Source organism: Sinohyriopsis cumingii, chromosome 1, assembly GCF_028554795.1.
Source record: "Sinohyriopsis cumingii isolate HCF-2022 chromosome 1, ASM2855479v2, whole genome shotgun sequence".
In the NCBI taxonomy this organism is placed as follows: domain Eukaryota; kingdom Metazoa; phylum Mollusca; class Bivalvia; order Unionida; family Unionidae; genus Sinohyriopsis; species Sinohyriopsis cumingii.
In genome coordinates this window covers 60,469,393-60,495,083 of record NC_142961.1, presented here as the reverse complement: position 1 = coordinate 60,495,083, position 25,691 = coordinate 60,469,393, and the positions used below count along the sequence as shown (strand labels likewise).

Here is a 25,691-nt window from a genome sequence, read left to right as displayed (position 1 = left end):
ATTGTTAATATGTTGTTAATATTTGAAAACTTAAACTTCAAAAGAAGCACTTTTATTTCATAAACAGAGTAACATAAACAGAGTCACTGCGAATGAAGACTTGTTCCTAGGCTGTACGAAAACCCTTGGCGGGCCGCATGAAAGCCCTTGGCGGGCCGCATGCGGCCCGCGGGCCGTAGTTTGCCCACCCCTGGTTTAGACCATATGTCAGACTTAATTGCTACATATCACACTGACCACGAGAGAATGTACTGCGAAATTAACTCTGCGAAATTTTGCACCATTCGTCTAATCATCTTAAATAAAATTCGGCACAATAAATTTAGCTACATTCAGTGTACGGGTACATACTTTGCTCTTGCTAGTTATGTACGGATTACTATCCCCTATGTCATTTCTAACCGCTCCGGTGGCCTAAGTGGTTAGAGTGTCCACCTAGGATGCGGGAGGTAGTGGGTTCGAATCCCGGTCGAGTCATGCCACTTAGCATTAAGAGGTTAGTGTTAGGACTGGTCGGGCTGGTATCAAATAATGTGCCTGGGTGGGACATGATGCTACATGTCTGCGTCATGATTTCCCAGTGCTAGATATCACAATAAACTGCTACACTGCAGATACCGTAGTGATATGACTGACAAATTGTTAAAGCTACGATAAAAATCCAAAATCACACACACACACACACACACACACACACACACACACACACACACACACACACACACACACTGCCATTTCCTTAATCAAATGCAACATTAGAGGCTCTTAAAGTGAACATAGTCTTGAATATTAACGAGACTTAGCGGTACTGATTTTCATTCCTTGAATGGTGCTGATTTTGAACACCGATTACCAAGAAACCTACAATTAACCGGTTTTCATTGTGTACCGAACAGCAGTGTCAATGGTCACACACATAAACAGGGATAGGAAGGTTAGAGTGGTGGGCGGACCAGTTAGATAGTTAAAACGATGCCCTGGAAACACTTACAATGCCGAAGCTTTTAGGGGCTTCGCTCGCTGGGTACCCACCAGGAGTTCCTTCGCCTACTTTTTAGCTACACCCCCCCCCTCCAAAAAAAATACTGAAGGTTATTTGTGGATACGTCCCTTGTGTACAGAAATGAATTTTTGACCAACAAATCTCTGGACACCTGCAGATAACATAATGGAAACGCCGCGCCTATTTGTTGGTGTATCAAATATCCAATTTGTCCGAAGAGATACGTCAAGACTGAACTAAGGTTTCATAGGAGTTTAATAGTTCATTGTCAGACACTTCACACGAAGTAGCGAGATTAGATTGAAATAATTGTGACAAAAATGTCATGAAAAGAAATTTCCCAGTAATTGAATTTCCCTCACAGCTACTTCTATTCAAGCAGTAAAATAACTAGGAAGGTAGGAAATAAGTTACTTTTGGGTCTCATTGATTTCCATAGAAAATGTATTCCGACGATTGGGCTCTGTTATAGATGCGTTTCAATAACTTTCAAAAAATCAAATTTAACCTATTGACGCTTCTGTGGTATTTTGTTTTCTTCTCAGAATATGATAATTTATTGAACATTTCCCTTTCGGAAATCGATTATGGGGGTCTACAGACGGTACAAATACATATTTGTGGAATATTCGCTGTGGCGGGTTTAGAAGAGGTTTTAGGAGAAGCAAATTACGTGTGTCGAATGACAAGCATACACCAATTTTGTACGACTGATGGTAGCTACAGTTTTACATTTAAGTTTCCGGATCAAGTTACAAGACTGGACCTAGGCTGTGTGTAGAGGATGTAATTAGGACAGGCCGAATTAACTGTACTGACAGACAAAGGGTTTTTGAACGATGACTGACTCAGAATTACTGTGAAAGAAATATCTTGAATGATTCCCATCAAGTCTGCCAAATATCAAACATTGTCACACTGGAATCAAACCGAATGGTAATAAAATATTTTTAAAATATCGTTACATTTTAATAAAATCAAAAGGAATAAAATGCATATATAAAGAAAACCTAAATAATATAGTGTAATACGAATATTAAATAAAAATACCCCTCCCCCCTCCCGCAGAAATAGAAATAAAAAGTAAAAATGAAATGTTCACTTCAATAAAACCAAAATGATCAAAATTTAAACAAATTGAAAATAAAATAAAATAGTGTTACACTAAGATCATATCAAAATGATTACAATAGTCAATAAGATAAAAGGTTCCTACATTTGGATCAAATCAAAGGGAATAAAGAAACTGAAGAAAAAAACCCCAAGAGAACGTCTCAAATGAGACTACTAATGTGACTACACAATACGTGGCCTCAATACCGAGATGATGTTAATAATGAGGTCGGCTAATATTTAAGAGGTAATGTAGTCTATTTAATTTTTGTCGTTAAATCGATGGGTCTAAAATTCGGCTGATAGTATGGCTTCTTATAAGGTATATTAATTATACCTAATTAGCAAATTAACCAATATCAACGATGTTGATTGTCCAGTTAAGAGATTCAGACTTGCTTGGATAAATTTGAGAGCTTGGCTTAGTGTAGTCACATGACCATAAACTTGGCAACTGAGACATTAAGAGACTCATTGCTCTGAGCAAGGCATTTTGAGTGTGCTTTCTTATATTTTCGGTTGCGCGAGGCTGATAAACTCAGCTTATGATGTAGACCCCATATACCGTCTGGACTCGCTTATAAGTCAAGTAAGATTGCAAATAACAAAGATACTGATCTGCCAAAGCATAATGCACGTTCAGATTATAGTTTATGTTGTTTGCTCAACTAATTACAACTAACAAGCTACACAGAACCAGATCTGCTGGAGTATTGGGTATGTACAGTTTGCAGTTTTACTCGTCTCATAAGCTATTAAAACGGTATTCCAAACAGCACAAACCGGTGGGTGAAGATTCTGGTAGCAGGAACAACATTCGCTTTCACTAGCTCGTGTCAGACAAGTCAAAGAAACATACATCTAAATTTTGTTTATAACACATTATATTGTTACGATTTCTGCAGTGTGGCAGTTTATAATGATGCCTAGCACTGGGGCGTCATGCCACAGACATGTAACATAATGTCCCATCCAATCCCATTATCCGGACACCTGGCCGACCAGTCTTAACACTAACCTCTTTCTTAATGCTGAGCGCCAAGCAAGGCAGCTGCTAGTACCTATTTTAAGTCTTTGGTATTATTCGGCCGTGGTTCGAACGTGCGACCTCCAGCATCCGAGGTGGATGCTCTAACTACTTAGGCCACCGGAGCGGTCCCCACGAGTATCTAATTCATAACTCCGGCTTGTCTCGTGGAAAGCAAGAGCAAAGAGAAGCCTGTCTTTTTATATATTACGATGAGATTTCTTTTATCATCGGAAGAAAACCAAAATAGGACAAAATACTTATTGCATTTAAAGGCAGTTGGTTCATATTTTTGCATTATCAAAATCTAATTAGTATAAGTCCATTTTCAATAGGGACTGGTGTGGCAAATATGTTTTTCTTACAATACGAATTGCGTCATATTGTTCACAGCATCGTTAGTTCAGACTGGGATTTGTTAATAAATTCATGATTTCCTCTAAATATGTGCGACAAATGATATATTGGACGCAAAAACTAGTGTATAACCGTTTTGATATAATAATTGACTGTATTCTTTAATTAACATAAATATCAAAATAATGCGTGTTAGTCCATATTCATCATTCCTTTTATTGTTGCATTTTTATTAAAATACATCTTCATGAATAAATTTAAAAAAAAAATACAAATACAATTTTCAAAAAATGAAAAGAAAAAAGAAAACATGTTTCCTTTCAGGTACAAGGACTTTAATACGAATGACTATTCACATTTTAAGTGTACCTTCAAGACTGCATCTAGAAGTACCTTCGCTCAACCGTTACAAATTTTAGGGAAGGCATGATTCTCCATTGGCCACAAAAAGGGTCAAAGGTACCATGAGCAACTGAGATAGCGCAGGAATCAGAAAGCGTTCATGGAAAGAAAATCAAAAAAAGGTTATCTTGTGTTGTGGTAGATCTTTCACTGTTTCCTGTTCCCACATACAAAAATTACACATATCCGTGATCCGATCTTAAACCGCGTTACAATGCTATTTAGCCTAAAGCAATTTTTACAGCCACCTGCCTTGTTAATCTCACGGGGAACGATTTGCTTATCAAACAAGTTTTACGAATCTTTTCATACAACTTTACAAAGATGATAAGCATTGTTTAAACACAACGGAGATCCACGCCTTATTTCATAGAATAACCTCAAAGAATGTTCCTATTTAAATTTTAGATGGGATACGTTTTTGAGTAATTTTCTTCTAATACTTCGTCTAAAAACATTTTTGCTTTCATGAAAATAATTTGTTTTATTTAAATGTGGGCAGGATCTCATTTTACATAAAGAATAATATGAATGATTCACGTGCTTGGTTAGTAAATGTGTAAAACTAAATCTTGTTCTGTGGTTTTGTAAGTTACGCCTGTCTTGCAAGCTAACATATAAGAGGCAATTGTGAACATGAAGTTGATATCTTTGCGTTTGTTTTCCTGAACATTTAAGGACACTATCAGCAAATTATTGTTATAGCATGCCGGAGAAGTGGGAGGTAAATGCTTTTTCAAAGGACTCAGTAAGGCAGCCGACTCGTATTAGACTGGTAGGTTATTGAACCCGTGACCCTTATGTTACGAGTCCGGCGCTCCACCAGCTTGTACTTTAGAAATGACTATGCCTCTAAGTGATGTTGAGCATGATATACCATTATATCTAACATACATATTATTTCAGCAATGCTGAATACATCTGTCGAGTAATTTACTTTTTAAATTAAGGCCAAAATAACAAATCAAAACACTTAATTTATAAGTCATGAAATCGTTTCAGGTCTTATCTGTTACAACACCAAGGTTAGCGATATACAGCGCATTCCAGTTGTGTCTGCTACTGAATACGCGTACCGTTTACTGAATACACGTACCTTTAAGTGCAAGTACTCCAACGACTGGTGCATAACATGCATATGTGCACAGAACAATGTTCTACCAATGCTTAGTATCTTCACTGTTTATTTTTCTAATAGTTTGTAGTGAAGACACCGGTCTACATACCCATTATACCAAGGTATACTAGTGATTTCTAGTGAAAACGCTAATTTGCATGCACATTATACCTCGGTTTACTAATGCTTTTCTAGTGAAGACACTAATCTACATGCATATTATACCACGGGTTACTACTGATTTCTACTGAAGACACTGATCTGCAAAAACATTATACCACGGTTTACTAATGATTTCTTGTGAAGACACCGAGCTACATACCCATTATACCGCGGTTTACTACTGATTTCTAGTGAAGACACTAATCTACATGCACATTATACCGCGGTTTAATAATGATTTTCTAGTGAAGACACTGATCTGCAAAAACATTATACCGCGGTTTACTAATGATTTCTAGTGAAGACACCGATCTACATACACAATATACCTGAATATATACTGTTTGCAGTTGGTTTATCAATTTATCCTGATAAAAATGGTACTATTATTTTACTCATGGAACTGTTTTATCAACCCGTATTTGAAATTAAAGCTTGCTGAGTGGAAAATCTGTGAATTAAGGACAACGTTAAAATTTATATATTAGCCCTATATGATAATAGATCATGGGGAGTGATTTTGAAGTTGTATTGTTTTGTTTCTCAAGCTGAATGAAAGTGTGAGTCTGTCTCTAAAACTGTAGGTATCATATGTTATTTTTCAGCAATTAATATTGACTTGGGGGAAAAAGTTAAACATAATAGTAACATTATCGTCTCACATACGACCGTGTCATTGCAGGCATAGTAAAACATGACTAAACATCCACTGTGACCTTGTCCTTTGATTTTTGATCAACCAGTTCCTCTGCTGATGTATGTGACACATGTCATAACAATACATAATTGGAAACAGAAGATATAGCCCTTTCAAACAGCTGTTAACAATTAACACTGAAAACAATTAAACCTGGAAAGAACTGACCCTCGATGAATTATCTCCAAAGATGTGCCACGTACACCGGAGAATCTAGCTAAAAGTAAAACGCCTCTTCACTGATAAGATGATTTAACTACACAAATAAGGAACTCACCACTGTGACGTTGACCTTTGATCTTTTGACCTCCACACCAGTATCGATACTTATATCCGTTGGTAATCATTGTAATGGTGCAATATGCTGTTTTGTCGTGGTCAGTGTGACAAGTAACCCTTAATACTGACGTATGTGCCTGGCTGACAATAAAATAATTGCTTGCGAATGTTAACCTGTCTTGTTTGGGGGGGGGGGGGGCGGGGGGGGGGCACAATTGGATTTTAATTAGGACCTGCTAGGATAACGGCCTGACATATATGTTAACGTAAGGTCAAGTAAAGAAAATGACAAAAAGTTGAGACAAGCCATTGGAAATAGGTGTCATAAAATGAAACTGCCCAGGAATAGTTATTAATAAAGGCTGACTACTTCAATAGGATTGTTAACATTTTGGCTGTTAGAGAAAATTGTTCCTGACTGGTTAAGCTATACGAGGGGTGTGTTTCCCAAAGGAAAGTCAAATTTTAAGTAATTTCCCTTGCGAAATTCGGCAGTCCAAGTTTTTTTTTCTGCCGAAAGGGACGTCTAAGAGACTCCGAGATAATCTACAAGTAATTTTCTCGATAAATAAATTATCCAAGGAACGGGGGTCTGGAAGAATTTTAGAGACTCGGTACCAGAGGCTACACAGAAAGAGCGAGCCTCGAAAAGGCACAAACGTATTGTCTCAATCACATACGATATGTCTCAATCACATACGATATGTCTCAATCACATACGATATGTTCATTTATGTAAGTTTGAAATTATTTGTTGAATTCATTCGTTTCAAATTCATACATCGAATTTACTTGAGTTCGGAAGCTTATGGTTTCCATGCTTTTGTTTCGTACATTATATGACTCGTGTATTATATGACTTTGTTCGAATTGATATGACTTTGTTTCGAATTACCTCTTTCAGATATAATAGAAATCATGTTGTGTATGAAGTTGATGCATTACTCTAATAGGAACTGAGATAATTCATTTATCTGTCTTAAATGATATGTATGTTACTATGTCTATGTCATTGAATCGCTAGTGAGCAAGTACTGTAGCTGGAATCAGGTCTATTTTTAGAGCATGTCATGTTACAAAGGAAGTATATACAAAAGCACCATAATCAATGTACAATGGAGAAATAATCAAGTTCAGTGGAAAGAAGTGTGGAAAATGGATAGGGGTAGAATCATAGAAAATTCAAAGCATACTGTTGAAATATTTGCACGATGTCTGGCTAAGTGGTGAAGTAGCCCTTAGAAGACGTACGACAAGAATCGTGCCAAAATGTTTCATTTGCAGAAGGGTGAACTTTACGAAATGTCATGCCATGACAACATAACAATAACACGTCACGAGATATTTTAAATACCCTACTACATCTAAAGGGGATACCACGACAATAGTTTAATCTGTTTAGATAGGATACCCATCAAAGAAAATACTAGCCAAAACAATAGATGATATCACTAAAAATACGCTCAAATGCGGACAAGTTATCATTCTGAAAAAAAAAAACAAAGAAAAAACCAAACAAAAAAAAAATAGACATTTACATATATAATGGTGAGTATATAATAATCAAAAAATGTCTCCTGTATTGATGAAGGGGCACTCACTCTCAGGAATGGGATCCAGGATGCCACCCTACTCAGGGGTGGTAACTGCCTATGCATGAACTGGGTGTTCCTCCCACACACGTCCATGTCAATCGAGGGGACCCTTTTTTTTAACGAAAAGCAGCATGGGGTATTCATAATTCATTGAAAGATTACTAAGAATACGTGATATCCCTCGTACCACAGTACTAATATATTCCAATAACAAAATAACTGCAACTTATCATCACCAGACACGAAGGGAAATTCACATATCTAATACAGATTTTAACTTTAGCACTTAGGTACAGATAATTATTACAGACGGGACAAGGGATCTGCGAAACGAGGGAAGTATCGGGTGTGGACACCATAGGGCTATGCTACATGGCGCTCCGCGAAACGTACAGGATTATGGAGGAGCTCGAGAAAACCGAGCAAGCAGAATAAATGGAAACAAACAGACTTAGTGGATACATCAGTACAAGTAACAAAACGTTTTTCCCACTATTTAACTACCCACACGCACACAAAATACGAACACCACTGCATACCCAGTATACATGGCTACCCAATCAGATTTTGTACTCATTGTTTCATTTTCGGCTTTTTTCTTACGTTTGCTAAAAGTTATCAGCATAAAAAACACAGACTGAGTCGAGAAAAAGGAGAAATAAAGATGGACATGAAATTTTCATCGTAAGACAAAAACCCGTAAAAATGAAAGAAATAATATAGCTCATAACATACAAATAAAAAGACAGAGCAACAAAATAGAGGATTTATTTTGATTTTGTATTCTTTACATTTTTGTAAAACTATACATAGTATTTCTCATTATCAGAAAAGTATTTGGAAAACAAACGAATCAAAAAGGATCATGGGAAGAGGAATAAAATGACTTCCTCAACGCCTTTTATAATATTAAAAATATAAACAAATTAACAACTATGTCTTGATTCGATTATGAAGGCAGTCCTTACACAAATACAAAGTAGCATACACATACAATAGCATCCAACACATAGCAAACACAGGAAAATAGGGAGATCTTCTGGCTATGACTTACGAGAAACAGGGGGAAGGAAACCGGCCTTTGGCATGTGCCTATGGAAGGAAGTACAAACCCGGCAACTTCAATCATTTAAAACAAGGGAAGGGAAGTTGGTGGATAATACCGGGAACCCTGATAAGTACCTGCCCCAAAAAGTCAAAGAAAATAAAAAGATAAACCCCAATTAAAAAATCTTATCTAAATAAGTTTTTATATCTAAAATTCTTTTTGATTTTTGCGAAGAAAAGAAAACAAACATCTAAGACCTTAGGGGACGTCTATTAATTATGTCAACAATTTGTAGGCAATTTTTTACCCCCCCCCCCCCTTGTCAACAACTGTCAAACTTTCAGTGACCCCCCTAATAAAATTGTACCCCACCCCCCCACAAACTAACAATATTTTATACTGCTGGCTTTTATGCTAAAAATAGAATTATGGAAATTAAAAGGTCTACAAATAAATTTTAATACATTTTTTTTATTTGTTTAACAGATTTCAAATTGACTATAACACTTTGAATTCATGAAAAAATCGAGAGTTTTTATATTCTAGCTTCTATCATCTTCCCATGGGGAAGCCAAATGTTCCTCAATTGTTATAATGGGCATAGTGGCTGATTCATTAATTTCTTGTGGAACCCATACACCCAACAAGTCAACATCATCTTCATCTAACCATTCTGCGCTTAACATCTCTCCATGAGCAATAATTGCCATCAGCTCTCTCTGTCTTTTGGCAGTCACTCGTATTGTCCGAATTCTTTGCGGTTGAGGAGCATGTGGTAATTGCCTAGGCCCAAGATCGCGTTGTCGGTGCTGTTGAACATGCTTCTTCAACATGACTTGTGAAGCAACACAGAGGTGACAGATTTTGCAGATCCATTCAAGCAACGACAACTGAATGGAAGGACAATATAGATCATATGGAAGAATTTTGAATGCCTTTGCCGATTGAGGTAGCATGTTATCAACTTTCAAAGACTGATTAAAGAAAAGAGATGGAAATCTGTGCAAGTCGCTCTCAGATGCATCTGGTGCTTTAAGGCTAATTTCCTATTTTTTGATTTATTAAATTTATTGTAAAAAATAACAATGTTGACGTCATTTTATCTTGAACTCCCCCCTCCCCCATGTCAACAATTGTCAAACTTCTTCAACCCCCTTCCCCCCTATTTTGTTGACATAATTAATGGACGACCCCTTAGAGGGATACGTGAACATATAAAATCTTTCTACACGCTCAGCTCAATGGGGGGTGGGGTAACGCCGCAAAGATTGCCAGCTAACACAGCTGGAAACTTGAGAAGTGCCCACTTATAAACACTACTACTTTAGAGATATGAATCAAATAATTGAGGAAATAAATCATCGCGAAAATGATCGCTTTGGGCTTAAAAACAACCCAGAGAACTGATCAGGCAAATGGATATGGGGAAAGGCTTTAGGGTACACAGTTCACAAAATATGGGTTTCATCTACGCACTGTGAGCTTAAATACATACGCAAATACAGTAAATGTGTTTTAGCAGTTTCTATAATACTGATATTTCGACAATATCAGAACAGTAATGGCGGAATGTCACGTGATACGAATATGATCGCAAACTTTACAAACAGAAATGGAAAAAAGTATCAGTAACGTTTTTAATGATTTTATCTCTGTTTTCTCGAATATTCAGCAGCTTCGGTCAACTGTTCTCCACAAAGATACATGTTTGACCACCATGACTATAATCGTCTGCTAATGACCTTGTTTGAAAAGAGCTATTGTTACACAAATTGATAGAGAGGACGTACAGTTAGAGAATAATTGCAAATAGATAGCAATAAATTCCTTCGTGAGATTAGTCTCCGGCGTAAGAATTCGAGTCGTAAACAGCGCAGTAAATTATTATCTGGGATTCTCCGGATGTTTCCGTGCGTTGTCCAGCGCTGCTTTTGTCTTCTAATCTAATCAGTACAAAGCTAGAAATTAAACTCGGAATATGTTGCGATTGTCTGAAATCGTGTCATTAAGCGGGTGAATGGGAAGAAGACACATTTCGGTGAAAATGGAAAAGGTCAAAAGTGCACAATTTTGAACACGGCAGGAGGGGATCTCATATACTGCTTATGCGTGAAATATGCAGTGAAAAATCACAGCATTGTGCGTGTTTATACTCAAATAGATTGACCTGACCTTCTCACCTTTTAGTGTTATATTGCAAATTATCAATACTAAGTGTAATAAATTTTGTTTAAAAAAAAGTGATAATGGTTATAGGCCCCCAAATGTGCTTATTGATTGTAATGCACTCCGATCCAGTCAAGTGTAATGTTCTAAAATTTACGCTTGTCAATTAAATTCAGTGGCGTATTACATATGTATATATACTGTGTACTTATTTTTTGTTCGTGAGTGAGGGTTGTGTCTACTTGATTTTTGTCATGCTTATAACTGGTAATCAAGATGTTTACTTGTATTTGTTTACAAGATGTTTATTTGAATTTGAGTTCAGGACCTGACCTTGTTTGCGAGTAAGTGGGTTTGTCACTAGGAAACTATTACTTCGAAGGTAAAGTGGGGATAGTATATAAAGAGGTTTGGTAAAATATTATTCATTCTTGTTTAATTACCAGTCTGTGGAATCAATTATACTTGTATTTAGACATAATTTGCGAGGAATTATTGATTTATATAATTATTCATTGGAATTACTAACTGATCATTGGCTTTAAAAAAAAAAATAAATAAAAAAAAATAAAAAAAATACTACATTTGGATTAGTGAGGACTCATTCCAAGACATTTGGGATTATATTATCGGGACACATTAAGACATTCATACCTACTGGAATTCATTTGGAACATTCTATACTTCTGGACTTGTGATAGGATATTTGGGATTTAAATCAGAATGCTGTAAATTCCTGTTGATTTTTCACTTTGTAACTTAAATGAATACATTATTTGCTTAATTCTGTCATATCGTTGGTTACATTTTCTTTCTGTTACACATTTTAAGACCTAGAATCATAACACATTAAAATGTTTGATGAAAGGAAGGTAAAATAGAAAAGGAAGTAACAATACAAGGCACTAAGTAAATTAAATAGACATTCGAATCATTTAATTCGGGAAATAAAATCATCAAAAGAGTGAATTTTGCGACTTGAACTTGTAGAAACGTATACGCATTTATTTTTTGCTAAAAAATACCCAAAGACCAGTATTCGTTTAATTTCCATTTTCGCTTATATTAAGGATATGTGCCTAGTATGAAAATTGTACAGTATCGCATAGGCAATAGTAGACTCGAAATGTAGATATTACTGTGTAAGCATCAAGCAAAATGACACTGTACAATATTATTGAAGGTCTCCTCTTGCTTCACAACTTTGTCAACCTTGTAATTGCGTTCATGTGTCATGTTTGTTATTTGTGAAGGAGAATGAGAAACTAGTCCCAATTCCATCTCTTTTTTTATTAATATATGAATTAGCGGGGCTTGTTTAAGAACAAGATAATGATTTTAAAGAAAATAAATGGTGTTAAATATTTTTGTGCAAAAATTGATAAATCTCTCTCCCTCTATCTTTTGCAATAGTCCCTCAGTTCCTAGATTTAGGATAGAAAAACATTATTTTGTAACACACTGACTACTGAAGAAACAAATCCACCTCACTCAAACATTAAGACTGCAATGCAACTTCTGCCAATATATTTATCAAGGAAACAAACAGGGCAGCCATTTTACTGAAGGGATTAAAATATATGATTGGAAAAAATAATAAAGTATACTCAGTGGCTTTTTTAAAATTGCAGTGTTAGTTCTTTTGTCTACAATACAAATGATTGTTTTTATTTTGTCACTGTGATAGTTTATCAGTGTCATAAATCTAGGTTGGTAAATTTGTAACATTTGTCACCAAAACTGAAAAGAAACCAAAATAAAAACAGCAAACTTAACCCCATTCTAGATGAAGAAAATTTTGCAACAATTACAAAATTTTTTAAAGCAGCTGGACAAATTCAATATAAGCTTCATAATGTAGCTAGGATTAGCAACTTTGTAACATTTGTCACACAAAAAACATCAAATGAAAATTTGCCTGACTTGACAGTAAATATGCTTAAAATACAACTAGCAGACAGTAGATAGCCGTTTTAGTAAGAGCATTACATCTAGCACTGGAAAATAGAAGAAATACAGTATTTCAGCTGTATCCATGCAATTCAACACCATGTAATCAAACGGATTGGACTTCTAATAGTGTGTGGACAATAATGTGTGTGATTTCTTCATTAACACAGTCTTGGATTAATATTCGAACAGGTATTGACGCAAAACGATCCATGCAGTCGAATTACAAAAAGAAAAACAGTAAGAAAGAAGAATAAAATAGATTTTTTTGCTATGTGGTTTTGAAATTTCATGATGATTCTTATTTAGGAGAATGTATTTGTTTCTGAATGTTGATACCATCTATGATATTCTTGAGTGAAAATGAAATTTTTCATAAGTTGCTATTGTGAAAATATTGGATGTCACATTGGAACCTTTTCGTTTCAGATGAAGAAAATAGCATACGAAGTATTTTCCTGAAATAGGAGAAGTAGTGATAACAAGATTTTCAAGTGGGCCTCTATGGCAATATGCCTGTCTTACATGTACAAAAGAATTTTCAACTGACTGAAAACCCTTAGTTTTTTGGCTGTGAACCCTTTGAAACACCATCAGGGTAACTGTGGTCCTCTGGTAAAATATCTCTAATGGAAGCCTTGTGGAAGTAATGCAAAGTGTAGTTCATTTTTTATCTTAACTTGAATGGGTGGGGAGGGGTGACTTAAGAATGATATACAGTCAAATTTAAATAGCTCAAACATCAATTTATCATGTGATCAGTCATTTGGATCTTTCCCAGGATGGCAGGATGACAATGACTCAATGTGAACAAGAATACACATGATTAGCTGAATAAAGCCATAGCTTCTAAAGAGTTAAAGCGATGCTGAAAAACATTTTAACATTTACACCTGATTCATCACTGCTCTTCACAGCTCCCATATGTTATGCCATCAGCCTTGGTGGCACTTTGATTTCATCCCTGTAAAACACTGATCTCATCCCTGTCAAACACTGATCTTATCCATATCAAACACTGATCTCATCCCTGTCAAACACTGATCTCATCCCTGTCATATACTGATCTCACCCCTATCGAATATGAGAGTCCCAATCACTCAAATACACAAAAAACTTGCCTGACATGTCTTGTGTTCTTGTAAAAGAGTTTCCTTCCTCCATGATGTTAACAAAAACCGAGAAACAGCCAAAACCTCTAATAAAACAAAATGAGGACCTACAACACTACTCAATTTTTCAAAGTTTTTCTGAAATTATTTCAAAAGTCTCTTAATGTCAAGTAATTAATGGCCAACGATTCAAGGGTATTATCTGGGCCTGGATTGCAATGATGCTTAACATAGCTAATTGAAACTGATTTACATAGATATGTATCCATCCCTGTCCAACTGTATCAGGACACATGGCATTCAAAGACTCAAGATTATTCAGGTGTCAGTGAGTTCATAATAAAAAGAGAAGATTAACCTTTTCTAATACAAGTCATAAACACAAAAACATCACTACACATACTTTATTAATGTCAACAAAGTCTTTCTCCAGTTTTTAGCAAATATATTTGTGATGACATTTATTTGACAAATTTTGACTGCTCATTTCCATTGTTAAGTAACTAAGTATTGATCAGTGCATACAATCTAGGTGTACAGTAACATAGTATCCACTGGTGCTAACAATCTGAGTGTAAAGTAACATAGTATCCATCGGTGCAAACAATCTGGGTGTAAAGTAACATAGTATCCATCAATGGAAACAATCTGGGTGTAAAGTAACATAGTATCCATTAGTGCAAACAATCTGGATGTAAAGTAACATACTATCTGTCTGTGCATATAATTTATGTATAAAGTAATACAGTATCCATCAGTGCAAACAATCTGGGTGTAAAGTAACATAGTATCCATCAGTGCAAACAATCTAGGTGTAAAGTAACATAGTTTTCCATCAGTGCAAACAATCTAGGTGTACAGTAACATAGTATCCATCAGTGCAAACAATCTGGGTGTAAAGTAACATAGTATCCATCAGTGCAAACAATCTGGGTGTAAAGTAACATAGTATCCATTAGTACAAACAATCTGGGTGTAAAGTAACATACTATCTGTCTGTGCATATAATTTATGTGTAAAATAATACAGTATCCATCATTGCAAACAATCTAGGTGTAGAGTAACATAGTATCCATCAGTGCAAACAATCTGGGTGTAAAGTAACATAGTATCCATCATTGCAAACAATCTGGGTGTAAAGTAACATAGTATCCATCAGTGCAAACAATCTGGGTGTAAAGTAACATAGTATCCATCAGTGCAAACAATCTGAGTGTAAGCAACGATTCAGCATTTTTAAACTCTGCTACAACTACCATGATGTCTGTGTTACAATGTGAAACAAAATATGAAAAAATGCACATTTGTTTTCTTGTACCAAATACCAGATGGGATCATAATATACATGTTTTTTCAGTTGCTGTATCAACATTCACTGAATGCCAAGGAGTTTGTTGAAGCCCAGGACCAAAACGTTAGGGTTTCAACATACCTGATGGATTTGTTGACACAACATGAAACATTTATGATTGCTATTTTACATACAAACGAAAGAACAAAATTATACATTTTTCGGTGCACTGAATGTGCCAGTCTGGTATGGTGCATTGTATGCTTCTTTTCTGGAGCAACACATGATCCTGATCAGCTGATGGTCAGTGTACAAGTGTATTTCACAGGAAAGCCATCTGAACAGATGAGAAACAACCACCTTAGCTAACTGTCCTGCACATCATCTGTCATTTTCAAGGAATAAAAGCAGCTACCAGATGTCTGGCAGGTAATTAATCATGTGAAATTACACAGGTAATTAATTGCAAAACTACACAGATAATTATTTGAAATTACACAGACTTTACCAGTATACAAGCAGTGCAGTCATTTGTTCTGGATGTATCCCAGAAAAAATGATAAGAATAGCACACCTAATAATGAATACTGCATAAAATTTAGTGTTGATACAATTTCACACCAATCATCCAACAATGTTGGGCATAAGACTAGCTCATTCTGCTGTGTTTGTTTGTTTGTTCTGTTAATTGTCTTGAACAATACATGGTACTGACAGATCAGTTTTGAGTGAATATATTATCCACTAAGCTAAAGGAATCTCCAAATTCAAGTTATTCAAAATTCAGCCTACATTTGAAAAAATTCTTTTATTATGTATATATATATATCTCAAATACATGTATCTGTCTTTTCAGTAGCACAATATTAGAGAAATCATAAAGCAAATAAATGTCAAATATCTATTTATCTCTCTCTAGCTGGACTACATGTACAAAATATATATGGTACTTAGCAAATGTTTAATAGTGCTCTATGTATGTATGTATGTATGTATGTATGTATTATGTATGAAATGTATGTACACACAACAGGCCCCAGGAACCTGGTTACATTTACCAGACATGTCTAACAGGACTGATTTTTCCAACCAACAAAAGAAAATCCTCAAATCAAATGTTGCAAATTTCTGATACCCCCCCCCCCATTATCAGAGTTGATAAAGAATTGTATTAACTTTAAGTTACATGATGGTAATGGCCTAATTGTATGCCTAGATTCTGGACGAGAATTACATATTCTAGGCAATAAGTACATTGGAACAGGTGTAAAATTACCATGGGGCATGTGTATAGAGTATAAAGTAACATCAACCAGAGAAATTGTTCCCTGTCTTGACCAAGTTTTGGATTTGAGGAGAAAAGAGGGATTCCAAACAAACAGTTACCTCATCTTCAGCAAGACAGAGGGAAGTAAAATGAACCCTATAGAAATTAAATTCTAAGCTTATACATATGGCTTGTACTGATGCACAGGAAAAGCAGGAAGTAGCAAGTTTCAGTGTAACATCAAAGTCCTTGACCCTGTAACTTCAATGGCTCTTTATAATACAGTGTATCATATCAGTACAATGTCAACTATCGTATGTAATTTGGTTGATATGAAGCTTACATCTGCTTCACTAAATTTTAAACAAGCAAAGGACTATGTCAGCTTTCAAGCATTCCACAGCTATATAATGAAATCAAAACCCTGAGTAAAGGACATATTGTGGAAAAATCTTTTCGAGGCAAGATGGATGAGGATGAGTATTTGGGATTAACTAAAACTGTTCCAAATGGAACAAATGTCCAACAATATTTCACAAACTTGTTGGTGTTCCGACACTTATATATATACATAATTACATACATACATACATGAGTTATTTTTCTCCAAAAGAAGAATACATGTACAATTAATTATCATGTATGAAACTCTGAAGTTGAAAGAAACCCAACTGTATGCCTGTTGCATTTTATGATTATATTGTCTTATATTAGACACCAGATCTTTGAAGAAAGAATCAGATTTTATAAAAATTAGGCAAAAATTTTATTTTTATGTATAGTGCATGTGTTAATTTTCATACATAAATTATATTTTCATAAATACCCACTAAAACCTAGCCACCAAGTATTATTTTCTTTCAATTGGTTATATAAAGCTACAAGTAATACAATCTCCAAGTACAAAATGGACTTCTGTCAAATCAACACAGCAATATTTTGTTAAAATTGCAAAACAACACACATTCGTATTACCAATTCAAACTTAAAAATGTGCAAATTGATTTTATTATTTAACAAAAATCTCCCTCACTTCCCTACAAAAAAAACCAGCAGATGTTTAGGTTTACATAGAGTAAAATGTTTCCACTGCATAAACCAGAAAGTCAATACAATGCATTTAATTGTCATCAAATTAACTTGGAGATGTGTGCGAGTATATATATATATATATATATATATATATATATATATATATATATATATATATATATATATATATATATATATATATATATATATATATATATATATATATATATATATATATATATATATATATATATATATATATATATATATATATATATATATATATATATCTGCTGTCAAGATGTCATCAAATGTTCATACAATGGCCTAATAAATCAAAATGACCATTACACATCAAGCATAACCTCCTTTCAGAGAGTTTGGTACTAAATAAGAACTTTCTGTCTGATTTTCTGAAAAATATTTGATTATCTTGCCAGCATAATCTTGAGGACAAGCCAAAACCTAACCATTCAAATAATTTTGCTTCAAAAATTAAATGTTAAAAAATGAGTGGCATTTTTAATGGATAAGCATAGAAAATGTTGGACAAAATATGATCTCTGATAATTCTGAATACAAAATAGTTGACAAGGGCAGTGTTGTCCCCTTTTGCTGATTTCTAAAATTTTTCAAATGTTTAAATACTAATTGAAGTATGGAAATATTTCTTGTAATTCCTTCTATTCATAAAATGTTCTTGCTACTCATCAATATTCTGGGGAAAATATACCATACAGAAAATTTATATGCTTTTTAAAACCTTTTCATAATATCTGTTGGAACGAAAAAGCAAAAAAAAGAACATTTATGAGAAATATATATACTGGAGTATAGAATTCTCTATGAGGCTGCCATGTTGATTTGACTTTTTAAGCTTCTTTTATCACAGAAAAATACATTCATCAACAGATTTGAGTAAAATTACCTGAATACATGTATGTTCCTATGCAATAAATATTAAATATATTATTCATCTATTCTAGATAATTTATCACACAGCCTTTGCATGACATATATTATTTAACACATGCTAGTCTAGTGATATAACCCTGTGCTACTGTCTCTGCTACAGTGGATCTAAACAGTGACCACAGTTCAAAGACACTATGTCTGGACCCTGTTTGTGGCTTTACTGTACAAATTCTTATACATGCTGGTCACGTGTTCATTGAAATCTCTTCTGTAAGGTCTTTGACTTAATTTTGCATATCGTTGTGTCCAATACAGCCCAGGGTCTAGATGTTCCAAACTGTAAAAGAGAATAAAATTCTCAGCAAGTCAGATCTTGTTTAGACATTTGTCTATGATGATGTGATAAACTACATCAAAATAATTAAAAATGTAAGAATCAGAAATTCCAGAAATCAAATTAACACTTAGACACTTTAAGTTCTAAGAGAACAAAAAAACATTTTACCTGTATCTAATGTAATAATCATTCTTTGACTTCTAGAAAAAAGAATCTCTTGAAGGAGCTAATACTCTTACTAGCTGAAAAGCATTTCCAGAAATTCAAGATTAGACCATTTCTACTTTTGAACTACTGGGTACTGAAACCATCTATGATATTCTTGAGTGATATGATTTTCAAATTTGTCATTGTGGTGGTCATACTGGATGTAAGATTTCATTTAGAACACACCAGACATTATTACAAGACTTTTGGTGAAAACCTGTTAACGATAATACCATCCCTTCAGGAAGGGTAGCGATAACAGGATTTTCAAGAGGGCCATTGTGGCAGTCATATTTGATATAAGATTGGTACCATTTGCGTTTAGGACCAACCAGATATCATATGAAATCTTTGTAGATAATGATATGTCAGTATGACCACTGACTCAGGAAGAGTTATGATCCCAAGATTTTCAAATATGTCTTACATGGTGGCCATACTGGATGTCCCAGTGATGTAATTTTCATACAGAACCAACTAGATACCATAAGAAGTCATCTGGGGAGAACTCCATGTTGACAGTACTTTCCATTTAGGAGGAATAGCAATAACAAGGTTTTCAAATTTGTTTGCCATGCCAATGATATTAAGGTCAGATTGGCACCATTCTTATTCAGAATAAACAAGATATCATAGTTGGTGTTTTTGTGAAAACACCATGCCAATGTACTATCTATTGAGGAAAAAGTGTGATAACAATATTTTCAAGATAGCTGCCACAGTGGCCATAATGGGTGTCAGATCTGCATCATTTTCTTTAGGACCAACCATAAGAAGTCTTCTGTTAAAAATCCCATGCTTATAAGACTTTCCATTTGGAAAGGTAACAATAAGACAATATTCACATTGGCCACTATGGTGGCCATAGTGGATATCCAAGTGGCATTATTTTCATTCAGGAACAACTAGACATTAGAAGAAATCTTCTGATGAAACCTCTTGTTGAAATGACTACTTTCAGAAGAAGCAATAACAAGATTTGCAAGGTCACTGTGATGGCCATATTCAATATCAGATTCACAGTTTTCAGATCAGGACCAATTTTATTGAGGTTCAACTTTAAAATCATAAGTTGCTTTTAGTGAAAACCCTATGTTAATAAGTCAATCCATTCAGGATAAATGATGATAATATTTTCAAGATGGCCATGGTGGCAGTCACATTGGCTGTCATAAACTTACTGGACATCGTAAGAAGTCTTTCTGTGAAAATCCCTTGTTGATATGGCTATCCATTCAGGACAACTAGCAATAACATCTATTGTCAAAATGGCCACTATAGTGGCCATATTGGATATCTGAGTTGCACTAATTTATTTAGCATCAAGCAGACATCGTTAAGAGTCTTGTTGTGAAAATCCCACATTGATATGACTTTAAGGCAAAGTGATAAGATGAATTTTAAGATGGCTGCCATAACGGCCACATTGGATTCCAAATTGGCACCATTTTACATTTTTAGGACCAACTAATCATTATTAGGTCAGTTAGTGAAAGCTAAAAGTTGATATGACCATCCATGCGGGAGAAGTAGTGATAATATGATTTTCAAGATGGCCAGTGATGCTTTCCAAGCAGATCCATTTTCATACAGGACCAATTAGACATCATAAGAAGTCTTCTACTGAAAATCACATATCGAAACTGAATGTCAGACTAGCACCATTTCCATTTAGGACCAACTTGACATTGAAGGAAGTGTTCATGGAAAACTCCATGCTGATATGGCCATACATTTAGGAGTAGCGAAAACTGTATATTGCTATATCAGATGTTTGAGCAAAACTATAGGCCCAAACAGACCTAGCATGAATGTGTGTGCAAAGTTTTGTGACAATCCTTCAAGTACTTTGGCAAGAGCAGTGATAATATACTTGTGCTAATGGATGGACGGACAACAAATGATGGAGGCAGCAGGCCATCTCATAAGCTCTTCTGGGTCTATGACTAATTGTGTTAACAATATTGTTTGACTTTTTTGAACATCACAGATAAAAACATTTCAAAACAGTTAAATTCTTCCAATAAAGCACTTGTTTTTAGCAACATCATTCTTTAAATATGATGAATAACATTCAATACTGAAGGGATAAAATGATGACATTTTGTATAGTTGTAATGGCTATTAATTAGAACATGCTAAACCAAAGACAATCACTATAATATTTTGATTGCTAAAAAATAGCACACACTAACTTGACATAACTGTGATAGGGAACAAATTCAGAACTTATCCATATTGCTGTATAAAGTGTAATATCAATTCCTAAACATCTGTTATAATCTGCTAATTAATTTCAGGATTGATTCTATTTAATATAACAAGACAAAAACACCTTAACACTCCATAATTTCGATTCTCACAGTTTGTTTCAATAACCCTTACATGTCTTATGATGTCCTAAAAACAACCAACAAAAATATAAAAGTACTGTACTTGAAACGTTGATCATCCCGACCAAAATATAACTGGATATCAGTCAGGATGTTGATATACAAGTGTTATGTATATTTAATTTGCATTGTGACTGTTGGTTTTTCTCCTTGATTTTATGCTATGTATAGCTACATTGTGTGGCTGACCTTGGTCAGCAGCTGAGCTTAGGGCCTACCTGACTAATGTTTTGTTAGTCTGTAAACAATAAATTATATGGGTAATATTTCTCTATGATTTTTTAAATTATATTTTAAGATAATTATTACCTGGAGGTAAACATGTTTTACAAATGTTGTTTTCAAGGACTATTTTTGAGAAATTATGAATGTTCTAGAATTTGTTTATGAATTTGATGAGAAAATGACCCTCATCCTGGTCTTCAAATTGTGTCTTAGGTTTTTATATTGATTAGAATTACACATTATATATCTTGACATCTATCTTAGTGGAATATATTTTAGTTCTGTTTAGTTGTGAGGATTTCATTTATTTACTTAAATCATCCATTGGAATTATAAAGTACTCATTGGTTTCAGTCTAAATCACTCTTTTGGCTTACTGTGAATTTATTTAAGGATATTTCGGATTATATCATTGTGATACATGTAAACAGTTGGAACATTAGCACATTTGAAACTAATGGAATATCAGCACATTCAAAATTGGAATTCATCAGAAACACCACTTGAATTCATTTGGAATACTCAACACTTTTGGACTTGTGACAGAAATTTTAGGACTATTTGGGATTTAAATCACAAGACTGGAAGTTCTTTGCAAATTTTCACTTTGTATTCTAGGGAAATACATTATTTGTTGGAATTTACCCAACTTGATGGATTTTTCTCTTTTATATTACTTAGTTTAAGACCATAGGGTCATAACACACATCAACTATGATCTAATTAGCTCATTAAAACTGGGTCTGGAGGCATAGGCAGTATATTATTATGGTAGATAAACAGTCAGTCAGTCTAATGCCCCTACATCAGGATGATTATTCAGGTCAAGTGTTTGCTAAACATCATCTTTGTCTCGCCTACTAGATACAGCTTTATGGTATTCTGTCTTATCCTATTAGGTATGAAAATTTTATATAAGACAATATGCCATATAGATGGTGGTGGCAGGAGGGTTTGAAGCACCAAGGGAGGGGGGGGAGTACTGTTCTTTAATGGCATCCCTACTTTGCTATAGAGAACAGTTTTTATGTCAGTTTCCAACCTTCCTCCTTCCCCTCAAATAAGTTTTGTCAAGAATTTCCACTGTTGCACAAAGGTAAAATTTATACACGCAAGTATTAATCATAATTTTTTTCTCATTCAAGTCATTCATCATTAAACATTTTAACTGTATCACCATCAAGTGTTCTGTTATAAATCTGAAATCCAACCCGGTTATCTTGTTACAATTGTGCCAGTTAAAAAGTCAAGACCGAATATGGTAAACTCATGTACAAAAAAAAATATTTAGAAAAAAAGCATCGTTCAAATAAATGTACATATAAAACACTAAAAATAAATATTAAACTAACAGAAGAATTAAGAAACAGGTTTTGTTCAATGCATTTGTTATTGCCTTTGTTGGTACATAATCATGAATATTCCTTATTGCTGTTACATGAAATATATTATCTCACAAAGTGAGGCCAATACACTTGTCAACAATATTCTGAAAATTCCAGCTGCAAAAAAAAGGAAAGCTCCTTGTGGCCCCACCTTTGGAGAATCTGGAGTTGTTACTTTTAGGTTTTTGCTAAGCTGATTAACTAACTTGCAAAGTTCAAATAATTGCAAATACCATAAAGTGTCCAGTAGTCCCAAAAAGTGTCCAATAGTCCCATAAAGCATCCAGTAGTCCCAAAAAGTGTCCAGTTACAAATTTCTGTATGCAAGGTGTTTGCTCATTAATGTGAATACACTAACCAGCAAAAGGAGCATGCTTGGTGTAGCCATCAATCTACAGATTGGCATGGAGGACTAATGCTGAGAAAATGGGATTTAAAAGCCATGCAAAGAGAAGTGCCACCCAGGCAGTGTGTTAACAGTCTTTATTGAGATATGCCATAAAATCTGATTCATGTTGGCCTGGACAGGATTCAAACCTGATACCCATTACTTGTGAATCTAAGCAAATGACTAGGCCAACTGGAGCAAAGAAAGATGCATCAACAAAGAAATATTCATCAGTGTAGGGTTGAAACAAGTTTAATTAGTCAAGCATGTTTATGTCATTTGAAATTTTAAAACAACTATAACAATTTTTCAGTCATATTGCTATGATGTCTGAAGTGAGGCAGTTTATAGTGATATCTAGCAATGGGACATAATGATGCAGACATGTAGCATGATGTCTCACCCAGTCATATTATCCTGACACCACCAGCCCTAACACTGACATCTTAATGTTGAGCGCCTAGCGTGAAAGCTGTTAGTACTATTTTTTATAAGTCTCTGGTATGACTTAGCCAGGGTTCGAACCCACGACCTCCTGCATCCGAGGTGGATGCTCTAAGCACTAGGCCATCGGAGCAGTCTTGATTAGTCAAGATGCTAAAAGTTAAAGATACATCATATGTACCAGACAAATGGCTGAAAGTATGTCACTCAAATATGAAAATTAGGCCAAAGTTACACAGTTTTGGTACAGATGAGTTATTTTCCTTGAGATGCATCAAAATAAAAAATTTCATGAGTAAAGGTTAAATATTATTCAATTTACTGAGGGTGTTATGAATGAAAAGTTGAAATATGTTAAGTCACTTAAGCATTAATGTTAGGTCAAAGTAACATAATTTTTGGCATGGCAAAGTTACTATCTTTAAAATGTATTAATATACTCTTTCATGTGAAGGTGAAAGAGGGTCCAAGAAATGAGGATGCAGAGAACAGGTAGCTAAAATACATAAGTCATTCAAGCATGCAAATTTAGTCAAAATGACAGTTTCTGGTATGGCTGAGTTACTTTCCCTGAGATGCATCTGAATACTAATTTTCATAAGCATAGGTGGAATTGGGTCAAAGATATTGAGGGTATAATGAATGAATAGCTAAAAATACATATTTCACTCAAGAATGCACATTAGGTCATAGTGACCTTATTCTAATATGGACATGTTATTCTCCTTGTGATACATCCACACACTAATTTTCACTAGTGTTGGTGAAACTGTACCAAAAGTATTATAGGGAGTAACAAATAAATGACTGAAAATACAAAAGTAACACAATTCTGAAAATTATGCCTCAGTGACAGGTTTGGTATTGTTGACATACTACTTTTGTGATGCATCTAAATACCATGAGTGCATAATTCAAAATAATAAAGCTGTAACAGATGAATGGCTGAAAATATACAAGTCACTTGAGCATGAAATTAGGTCACAGTGATCTAGTTTTTGTATGGCGGGATTACTTTTTCTGAGATACATCTACATACCAATTTTCAGTGAAGGTGAAAAAGAGGTGATGATACATGGAGAATAATGAACACAAGTGAGAAAAAGTGAACACATGGACAAACACACAAAAAACCCATTTAAACTAAAGGACAAAATGCTATATCCCCTTGTGATGCTGTTGATGTGGTGAGGGAAAATAAAAATATTTTTTTTTCATTAAATCTGTGAACATTACTTTCTAATTTTCCCTTTTCCTGCCAACTTTGTTCTTGACTACTCCCACTTCAGAGGAGGTGTTGGTTTCCAACCTGGGAACCATGTTTATGAACAAATGTTCTTGACATTAGGGTGAGAAGAACCATGAGAATATCGAAGAGGAAATAATTGCCCACAAAGTGATGACATTTTGTGATGTTTTTCATTCTTCATTACGTATACCACCATGCCTTGGAAATTTAATCTCCTGAAGAGTTTTTAAAACATTTCAAATCTGCAATGGAAAACATTATGCAGACCATCTCTATACCAGTGTAGATACTGGAAAACATACAAATACATCATAGTAAAAATTAATGTACTTTAGTATCTAAATTACATAAGGATGATTTTGTAAGGATCAGCAATTTTTTTTTTTGGGGGGCGGGAAATAAGTGTTAAAAAGAAGATTATCTTAGATCATCAAATTACTACAGTGAAACCTGTCTACAGAGGTTAATAGAACCAGGAAGTGTTCTTTATGAACACATGTCATTTATAGAAAGATCAAAACCAAAGTAAA

The 25,691-nt window shown here is 34.6% G+C and overlaps 1 protein-coding gene across 7 annotated transcripts in view; it reads right to left on the bottom strand.

The window, feature by feature from the left end:
- Window positions 1–14,416: 14,416 nt before the first annotated feature.
- LOC149806952 (spermatogenesis associated 6-like protein) overlaps window positions 14,417–25,691 on the bottom strand; it is a 99,898-nt gene continuing 88,623 nt past the window's right edge. For 6 of the 7 annotated variants that reach the window (XM_089960059.1, XM_089960070.1, XM_089960065.1 and 3 more), the window contains one exon: window positions 14,417–18,870. In XM_089960059.1, coding sequence (XP_089816185.1) covers window positions 18,726–18,870 — 145 coding nt within the window. In that variant the 3' untranslated portion in view covers window positions 14,417–18,725. The remainder of the gene's footprint in view (window positions 18,871–25,691) is intronic. The other variant, XM_089960103.1, reaches the window with a different exon arrangement.